Genomic DNA, 9,774 nt, shown 5'->3' with positions numbered 1-9,774 from the left:
TCCCCCCCTCCCCCCCGGGAACTGAGCTGGGAGGAGGGGATTCGGCGCTGTCGGGCTGGGGCTCTGCGGGAGCAGCGGCCTCGAACCACAAATTTGCGCTGTCCGCGAGAGATCAGAAGCCTCCCGCAAAGTGGAACCCGGAAGAATGAGGGAGGACCGCAGTCTCGGGGAACCGGAGTCCCCTCTCCAACTCCGCCGGGACAGAAGCTTCCGGCGCCCCGGCCGCCGCCTGCCCTCGGGGCGCTCGCTCCCCCGGAGGTGTCCTCCCTGGGGGCTGAGAGAGCGCATTCTCTCGTGTCCTACTCATTAAGTAATTATCCCTAATGAGGGCCCAGTCCTGGAGCTTGTTAAAGGATTTCCACCTGGATTTCAAAGTGATAATTAGCGGGGAACGGAGAGGGGAGAGAAGTGGGAAGGAGACACCCGCCGCGCCCCAAGGCCCCCAGTCCGCATTTGCCGGGCGAAGAACCTCCCCATCTCCGTTTGACCCCTAGTGCTGCATTTTGGTCTCTTGATAGGGGAGGGGTCTGTCCGGTTGGATGTTTAGGACTCTAGGGGCAGAGATGTTTTTATTTCGTTGTTTTTGAATTGGGGTCCAGGCTGAGTTTAGGGGTCTCTGCATCCCTCCCAGGGCAGAGAGAGACTCCTGTCCTGGCAGATACCACAGGCTGAGTCACCACCTGCTCAGACAACTAAAATCCAGGCGTCTTCCTCCTTTTCTCGAGGGCTCTCCAGCCCCTTCCGGAACCCAGGTGTCCCTCTACCTCCTTTCTCCAGGGGCCTAAATCTGGGTCCCTCTGGCACCTGGCATGCCCGCTCTCTGAGAGTCAAGCTTCAATCTTGCCGTTAGCAGAGTGGGTTTCTGGTGGGAGATTCAGTAATAAGGGCCTTCCCAGCCCAGCCAGGGCCAGATAGTTCAATGACATCAGTGTCAGGGTTGGGATTACTGACCATGATAGGTTTCCAGCTTTCAGCAAATGGGGATGCCCAAAGGAACAGATAGTGGGTGACCTGTGGCCCCACTGTTTGATTCTGGATGGAGTTACGTTTAGGAGCCTGGCAGCAAAGTGGGGCATCTTTTCTGTTAGTGATGATGCCATCTTCCTCTGGTAAGAGAGCCAAGGCTGCATGGGTGATGGGAAGTTTCTGTTGGGACTGACATCGGCACAGAATGGTTTTGGAGGAGGGCTGGTGTCCTAACATAAATAGGGGGCATAGCAGATACTCACGGAGTTGGGCTTAATGAATTAGGGTGTTGTTTATTCTGTATAGCACCTACCTTGTGACAACTCTTGTTAAATTATTTAATTTTAATTTTCCTATCTTTGTGTCTCAGGTGAGAACTATGTCTTATACTTCTTTATATCTTCAACAGAGTATATAATAGGTGCTTTAAAATACTTGCTTTTTAATTGACAGGTTTTTCTACTCATTTTGCCACCATGCGAATAAACCCGGCCTGCACTAAGGCTGGCTCTTATCTAAACCCAGAAAGGAGGCATTTTTGGAGCAATAGAAATTCAGCCTCCCCTTTCTTGACCCTCCATAGATTGCCAGTCCTGCCCTCCATCTCCTCCAGCTCCTCCTCTTCTGTAAGGTCTCAGCTGGAGCCAGGAACACCAGTCAGAACTTTCTCCCAATAGATAGTCTAATAACTATGATGCCCTTTATAAACATGTTATACTTTATTATAAAAAAGGTCAGTAGAAGGAAACTATTATCATCATTCTTCTTTTCCCCTCTGCCCAATCAGTAGTAAGGTGAAATGGCCATAAGGAGAGAGAGAGAAAATGTAGAAAACACATAGATGAAATGACTACAAGGAGGAAAATTGGAATCTGGGGTGAAGGTGGGAGGGGAGAGTATGGGGATGGTAGAGAAGATGGGTAACTTTTACGACATAAAGCCACAGCTGACTTTTGGTGGAAGAGACAGGAAAATAAATGCTGAGACACCATCAGGGAAAGTCTGGGATGGAGATCAGTGGGTGAGACTGCTGGCCAAACAAAAATCCCCTCCTTGTGTGTCCACCCACAACCCAGCAAGCCAAACCAACAGGGTGTCCACTGTAGACGTTTAGGAAAACTAAGGGATTTGGGAGGAAGAGGGGTCAACCATGTGGATGAGAGAGATTTGTGATTTCTTCTGAATTTTTTTTTTTCTCCAGGGCATGGAGAGAGTGGAGAAGGAAATAAATTCTTTTTTCTTCTTGGATCCGTTTTTTTTGTTTGTTTTGTTTTTTTGTTTTTTTTATTAAGAAAATGGGGCGGAAGCAAGGGTCCTGAAAACTCAGAGATGAGCCTGTTTACATGCAAACTCTTAAGTAATAGTGAATGGAAATAACAATGCTGTCCTGAAACCCAGAGACTCTGCCCTCAGTCTCTCCCTTTCCCCATAATCCCCACTCACAAGTCAGTCTGGGGCATTGCCTTCTAAGGCTCCTGTCCTTTCTTTAGGACTCAGTGCAGTTCTGCATTGGTCCCCCAACATGTCCATCAAACACCTTTTCGTTCTCAGACCATCACATTCTACAGAGAATGTCTGCTCGTATTATTCATTCTTTGTTCTTTGACCCCTAAACTTACATCCTCCTTGCTTATCACTTTGTTCGCCAACCAGTTTCAATGAAGAACAGAGGAAGGGTTAATACTGGTAACCATCAGTATTCTCTGCCCTTCCTGTAGTCCAGGAAATAGAAATTGTGAGTCCAGTTCCTCATCCAGGAAAGGGGCAGAGCATGGAAGAGCCAGGGCTGGGCTCCTATTCCAAGATCACCGTGGGGAAGGGATCTGGCCCATGCCAAGATTCTGCTGCTCCATCAGGTAGACTGGGTAGGAATTGGGGCCACCCTCATCCTCTGGGTCATTGTCCTGGGTGTTCTGGGTTAGTGTGCGGCGTGTCCGCATCATATAGGAGACCTGTGATTGGGATGAGAAAGGAGGAATGAGAACCGTCTGCGATTTGTTTTTCTCAACACTCACCTCAGGTCTTCATTCTATTTTCAAGATTCCATCCGAACCTTGATGTTTATTCCAGCTCTAGATCCGATACAATAAGTCCCAGTTCCCTCCTCTACCATATTCTCCTTGTCCTTATACCTCCTATTCTCATACCCCCGACTCTCCATCCCCAACACTTTCTCTTTCACGCCCTTTCATTCTCAGCCACAGCCTTCTCTCCAGTTCCAGCTTTTTACCTCCTGTGTATTTATTGTCTTTCTCCTCAGTTTTCACCAAAACTCTTCCTCTATTACTGTTCCTCCCACTTCTGCCATGTCTCTTTTCCTAGACTCATTATTCCCTGTAACTCTGACCCTTAATGTGTCCCCAATTCCCTATCCCATAGGTTGATTTCCATGGGGCACATCTGTCCCTTACCAAGAAGACCAGGCCAAGGAACACCAGGAGGAGAATCACAGCCACCAGGACCACAACAACTATGGCCCATGCAGGGAATGAATCATTCTCCCCAATCTGTCCAGCGTGGATACCTTTCTGTGAGTCATCTTTATTGAGGTATGGATGGCTCTCGTTGCCTGGGGCTTCTAATGTGATAGAACTCAACTTTGTTCTACGTGTAATGAGGGTGAAAGAATCAGTGGGCACCTGATGAGTAACCTCAGTTTTATTTAAATGAGAAGAGGTAGTAGTGAGAGATTTGTCTCCTGCGACCTTGACTGAAGGTTTTATAGTCTTTGTGACTGCTGCTGTTTTTTCTGGGTTTTCTGTGGACTTTACTGGGGCTTTTATGGTCTCAGTGGTCAGTGTGGTGTTCCTCGGGTTTTCTGTAGGCTTTTCTGGGACTGATGTGTTTTTCTCTTTGGTGGATCTGGTCTTCTCTGAGTGTAGTGTAGGCTTTTCTGAGGCTCTTGTGGTTTTCTCTGTGGTTGACATGGTCTTTTCTGGGTGTTCTGTAGACTTTTTTGTGACTTGTGTCATCTTCTCATGGGCCAATGTGGTCCTTTCTCCATGTTCTATAGGCTCTGCTGGGGCTGGTGTGATCACATTGGCTGATGTAGTCCATTCTCTATGTTCTGTAGACTCTGCTGCAGATGAGGTGATCTTGTCATTGGGTGATGTGGTCCTTTCTCCATGTTCTGTAGGCTCCGCTACAGATGTTGTGATCTTCTCATTGGCCAAAGTAGTTTTTGCTCCATGTTCTGTAGGCCCTTCTGGGGATACTGTGATCTTCTCATTGGCCAATGTAGTCTTCTCTCCATATTCTGTAGGCTCTACTGGGGATGGTGTGGTGTTCTCAATGGCCGATGGGGTCATTTCTTCATGTTCTGTAGGCTCTGCTGGAGATGGTATGGTCTTCTCGTTGGCTGATGGTGTCCTTTCTCCATGTTCTGTAGGCTTTGCTGGGGATAGTGTGGTGTTCTCATTGGCAAATGGGGTCATTTCTTCATGTTCTGTAGGCTCTGCTGGGGATGGTGTGGTGTTCTCATTGGCTGTCCTTCCTCTATTTTCTGTAGGCTCTTCTGGGAATGATGTGGTCTTCTCATTGGCAAATGGGGTCCTTTGTCCATTTTCTGTAGGCTCTGCTGGGGATGGTGTGGTGTTCTCATTGGCTGTCCTTCCTCTATTTTCTGTAGGCTCTTCTGGGAATGATGTGGTCTTCTCATTGGCAAATGGGGTCCTTTGTCCATTTTCTGTAGGCTCTGCTGGGGATGGTGTGGTTTTCTCGTTGGCTGTCCTTTCTCCATGTTCTGTAGGCTCTGCTGGGGATGGTGTGGTGTTCCCATTGGCTGTCCTTTCTCCATGTTCTGTAGGCTTTGCTAGAGATTGTGTCTCATTGGCTGATATGGTCTCGTGTATGTTTTTTGTAGTTTTTGTCAGGAGCTTATCTGAGGCAACTGTTGTTCTGTAATCTTCAGTTTTTTCTGACTCTTCTGGGGTTCCTGTAGTCTTGTATGTTGTTTTTGAGGCTGCTGTGATTTTTTCTGAAAAAGATGTGTTTTTTTGCTTGGTCTGTGAATTGCATGAGTTGTGGAAGGAAGTTGTAGTCTTATGTGAGGTAGTACTTTTATTATCCAAAGTACTCATGGACTTTTCCAAAGATCTTCCAGTTTCATCTGGTTTTCTTGTTGCTGTTGATTTGCCTGTTGTGGACTTATGACAATTTATTTTGCTCTTGGGTGCTGGCGTTATATGTTTTTTTTCAGAGAATTCTTTATGTGCGGTAGTGGAGTAAGCAGGATCAACAGAGTGCTGATTCCGGATCGTTGGGTCTTTCCCTTGATTGCTGGAGTTTTCTTCAGAAGAGGGAGGAGCCTCATGATTATCTGTAGAGCTTTTGTGGTCTGTAGTTTTGGAGTTGTCTATAGGCTTGTCAGTTGGCTTAGAAGGGCGTGTGGTGGTGCAGTGGCGTTTTCGTTCATGGATTTCTGTAGATTTAGGGAGCTCTGGAGGTCTTTGTCCTGAATGAACAGTGTGATCCAAAGGGATACTATAAACAAGGCCTGGAGTGAGGGGAAATATGTGATCAGATGTTGAGAGTTCCCCAGTTTTCTGATATTCTTGGAATGCAGTAGCACCTGTGGAGGGGGAGAGGCAAATAAGAAACTTCCCCATGATCTTCTCCAACTCCCCCTTCCCACCTCCTTCTCTAGGGGATCTCTTTGCTCCCCACAGTGTGACTCCCCAGTCAGTCTCCTTTGAATACTATGATATCTATTCCCCATTCTCACCTCCAGCCCCTGGGCTCAGGCTGTGCCTTCAGCAAGCCTGCCACCTCATCCCCTTCCACATCTCCTCAACTCTCCATCTCAAGGCCTTCTGGCTTTAGGGCATCTTTTCTGATCTGCCTAAACAGATTAAATCCAGCTTCATTTCAGTGCTTGAAAAGGTCTTTATTCATCATTCTGTCCTGTTACCTTCAACTTCACGTTACAGTTGTTTGCATGCCTGCCGACCTCCACTCCCTGCCACGCCTATCCAATGATAAGGTTTTGAGGGCATGTATGGACTAGCATTTTACTGTGCAGGTGCCCCTTTAGGGTCTGTAACTTATGGAATGGAGTCTCCTTTCCATGGCATAGCTGAGAAGACCAGGAATAAACATTAGACTCTCCACCTTTCCATAACATTCTAACACCATCCCAAATGTAACAGTGTGAGAAATTGAGGTAAGACCTCTGGCAGAACTTCCCATAGGGATTAGCAGGTAGACACAGGTTGTGAGTGAGAGATGTATAAGAAGAATGGAGGATGAGTAGAGGAAGGGGATGGGAAGTTTTCATTTCGGAGATAAAGTTGGATGAGGAGAATGGATGAGATGACCCAACCCTTATGGTCACCCCACTGGGTCCCCCTCTTCACACATTTAAAGCCAACTGGGGATAGATGAAGGGGGCCATCTTGAAAGGAAAAGAGATCTGCTTGGGGGTCCTGACAGGAGTAAACGAGGCAACTAGCTTGTGGGAGGGTCTGACTATGTTTAAGGACAGGGTGTGAGAGAAAACGCCCCTATCAGTGGACAGATGCACGCCTTAATTCCATGGAAAAACAACCTGATGGAGACAGAGGAGATGTCTCTGATACCTAGCCGAAAGAGTGAAGGCCAAGAGATCGCCAAAGAGTGAAAGAGATAGTGTCGTTACATAACTGAGGTTTCCAGTCCCTGTTAGCTTAAGGCGGCAACCAGAACCTGGACCTATTCCCAATCACAAGAAACCACAGTCCACCTGCCTGCTGATGGGCAGAATCGGCCTGGGGAGCTCAGTCCTTGAAAGAAATATGGGCAGGACAAGAAGGGTGTGAGGTTAATAGAGAAGCCCAAGTCTCTGAAAGGAATTGAGAGTGAGGGGAGAGAAGGAGGCTGAATGATCAGGCCTGCACTCTGCTCTCCCAATCCCATTACATGATCTCCTTGGCAGCAATACCAGTAATAGCTATTGTTTATTGGACACCTTCCCCAGCCCTGGGACGTGGCTGGTGGCCTCACAGACATTCTCTTTCTGGATTCTCTTCTATGGTGATTGGTCTCCCAATGCTCCACAGGGCTCTTTAGAAGCGGTCAAGTTCCCCTATTTTACATCTGAGAAATTTACATTTCACGGAGGAAAAGTGACCTGGACATAGTCCCACAACAATAGCAACGGGCAACCTTTCTGGAGCTCTACAATGAGAGAGGCAGGTTCTACAAGTGAGGGCATACGTTAACTTATTTACGTTTCATGAGAACCTGTTGAGGTTGAGAACTATTTCCTATTCTCCCAGTTGTATAGATGAAGAAACAAGGTTCTGAATGGTTAAGTAATCTTCTCAAGGACACCCAGGAAGTAAGAGGTCGAGACAGAATCTGAACATGCGTCTGGGCTCCTGGGCCCAGTTCGTTGCTGGTGAAGACCACAGTGCACAGCCAATAGGTCAGCCCAGTCTTTTAAAGAAGAAAGGACACTGACATATGTGGACTCCCTGAAAGGTGCTGTTCATATATTTGTTTATTTAATCAAATAATTATGAACCTGTGAAGTGAGGATGGTGATCTTACTGTTTTACAGGTGGGGAAAGGAGATGTAAAGAGGTTAAGTAATTGGCAAAATTAGACTTTTCACTGTGCTCCAGAGGCTTTTAAACATGATAAGGGATGAATGACTATCTATCGAGTGAATAAATGAGCTGGCAGCAATGCAAAGGGCAATTTCCACTGGCCTTAAAGAATCAGAGGACAGGTTTGGCATCCAGGCTCAGTCCCTCAACAGTTTTGCGTTCTTGCTCAGGTCACTTAAGTGCTCTGAAGCTCCATGTTCTCAACTGTAAATAACCATGATGCTGACTGCACCAGCTGAATGTGAGGGTTAAAGGAAGTATGGACCATGGCAGACTCTGGAGCACAGAAGCTGTTTAAATGTTTGTTGAATCCACATTGTAGTCTCTGAAATAATCTCATGCCTTGCCCTGTCCTTCTCCTGGTTGTAAGGGGAGCCTGAGCAGTAGCCCTACCCTCCTGCCTGCCCCATCCACCTCTCACCTGCTGTGGCCACCCTCTTGAATACAGCAGCCTCTGCATTCCTGGGCCACTTTCTGATCATCACTTTCTGATATGTGATAAATACAATTAAATTTCCACTATGGCAAGGGTTTTGTTTTTGTTTGTTTTTTTGTTTTTTGAGACGGAGTCTCACTCTGTCGCCAAGGCTGGAGTGCAGTGGTGTGATCTGGGTTCATTTCAACCTCCACCTCCCAGGTTCAAGTGATTTTCCTGCTTCAGCCTCCTGAGTAGCTGGGACTACAGGCATGTGCCACCACGCCCAGCTAATTTTTTGTATTTTTAGTAGAGATGGGGTTTCACTGTGTTAGCTAGGATGGTCTCGATCTCCTGACCTCATGATCTGCCCACCTCAGCCTCCCAAAGTGCTGGGATTACAGGCATGAGCCATCGCGTCCGGCCAGGGTTGTTGTTGTTGTTGTTGTTGTTGTTGTTGTTGTTGTTGTTTTTGAGACAGAGTCTTACTCTGCACCAGGCTGGAGTGCAGTGGTATGGTCACAGCTCACTGCAGCCCTGACCTCCTGGGCTCAAGCAATCCCCCCGCCTCAGCCCCCTGTCAGCTGGGACTACAAATGTGAGCCACTATGCCCCTCTCCCCTTTTTTTTTAAGACACAGGGTCTCACTATGTTGGCCAGGCTGGTCTCAAACTATGGTCCTCAGTGATCCTCTTGTCTCAGCCTCCTAAAGTATTAGGATTATAGGCATGAGCCACTGCGCCTGGCCTGGCCTGCCCTGGCAGGGATTTTTATTTGTTTTGTTTGTCACTGTCTCCAGCCTAGAACAGTATCTGGTCCATAGGAGGCACTTTGTAAATATTTGTCGACTAATGAATGAAAGAACAAGACTGATGAAAATTCCTTAGAAGCCTTGCCAACAACGTTTCATAATGCACATTAAGTAGAAACCAAATGTATTTGTGACCTCCGCAGGCTGGAACACCAAGGGGCAACTTCCGCTGTTAGGTAATTGAGCTCTGAGATGAAAAGATGTTGAAAGGCGGCCTCTGGCCCACCAATTCTGGGATACCAGTTCTCATTAAACCGCAGGATCACAGTCCATAACTAGACTCAGATAACAAGATTTTAGAATTTTAGATCTGCATCAAACAGTTGTGGAACCATAGATTGTAAAAAGCTGAGGTAAAGCTCAAGGGATTCCTTGGTCCTGACACAGCCAAGAGGCAAATCAGTGTAAACCCCCAGGACAAAAGAAGCATCTCTTCCCCAGATGATCTACTTTTGGTAGTGACTTACTTCCCTAGGAAGTTTTCACCAGGAGATATTCATTCCACATACAACCATCGTAGCCTGAAAAGAACTGTTTTGGTCATTGAAGAATAGGCAGGAGGTGCAGAAGAGAAAATCCAACTTTAGCACAAGACATTGTGAATGGATGTTCAGTCGGGATAAAAGAATAAGAACAAATCCCACAACATCAAAACAATGCACAGTGCCAAAGGTCCCTGCCATCTGCTTCGTTCACTCATTTGAAAGGGAGGACATCAGCTGGGCACAATGGCTCTCACCTGTAATCCCAGCACTTGGGGAGGCCAATGTGGGCAGATCACCTGAGGTCAGGAGTTCGAGACCAGCCTGGCCAACATGGCAAAACCCCATCTCTACTAAAAATATGAAAACTAGTCGGGCATGGTGGCGGCAGCCTGTAATCCCAGCTACTCAGGAGACTGAGGCAGGAGAATCAGTTGAACCTGGGAGGTGGAGGTTGCAGTGAGCCAAGATCATGCCACTGCACTCCAACGTGGGCCACAGAGCGAGAGTCTG

The 9,774-nt window shown here is 47.2% G+C and overlaps 1 protein-coding gene across 1 annotated transcript in view; it reads right to left on the bottom strand.

The window, feature by feature from the left end:
• Nucleotides 1-1,663: 1,663 nt before the first annotated feature.
• DPCR1 (diffuse panbronchiolitis critical region 1) overlaps nucleotides 1,664-9,774 on the bottom strand; it is a 17,559-nt gene continuing 9,448 nt past the window's right edge. Inside the window, exons 2-3 of the mRNA XM_011999106.1 lie at nucleotides 3,378-5,536; nucleotides 1,664-2,918 (exon numbers count right to left, since the gene is read on the bottom strand). Coding sequence (XP_011854496.1) covers nucleotides 2,772-2,918; nucleotides 3,378-5,536 — 2,306 coding nt within the window. The 3' untranslated portion in view covers nucleotides 1,664-2,771. The remainder of the gene's footprint in view (nucleotides 2,919-3,377; nucleotides 5,537-9,774) is intronic.

Source organism: Mandrillus leucophaeus, unplaced genomic scaffold (assembly GCF_000951045.1).
Source record: "Mandrillus leucophaeus isolate KB7577 unplaced genomic scaffold, Mleu.le_1.0 Scaffold581, whole genome shotgun sequence".
NCBI classification, from domain to species: Eukaryota; Metazoa; Chordata; class Mammalia; order Primates; family Cercopithecidae; genus Mandrillus; species Mandrillus leucophaeus.
This window is presented reverse-complemented; position numbering and strand designations above follow the sequence as displayed.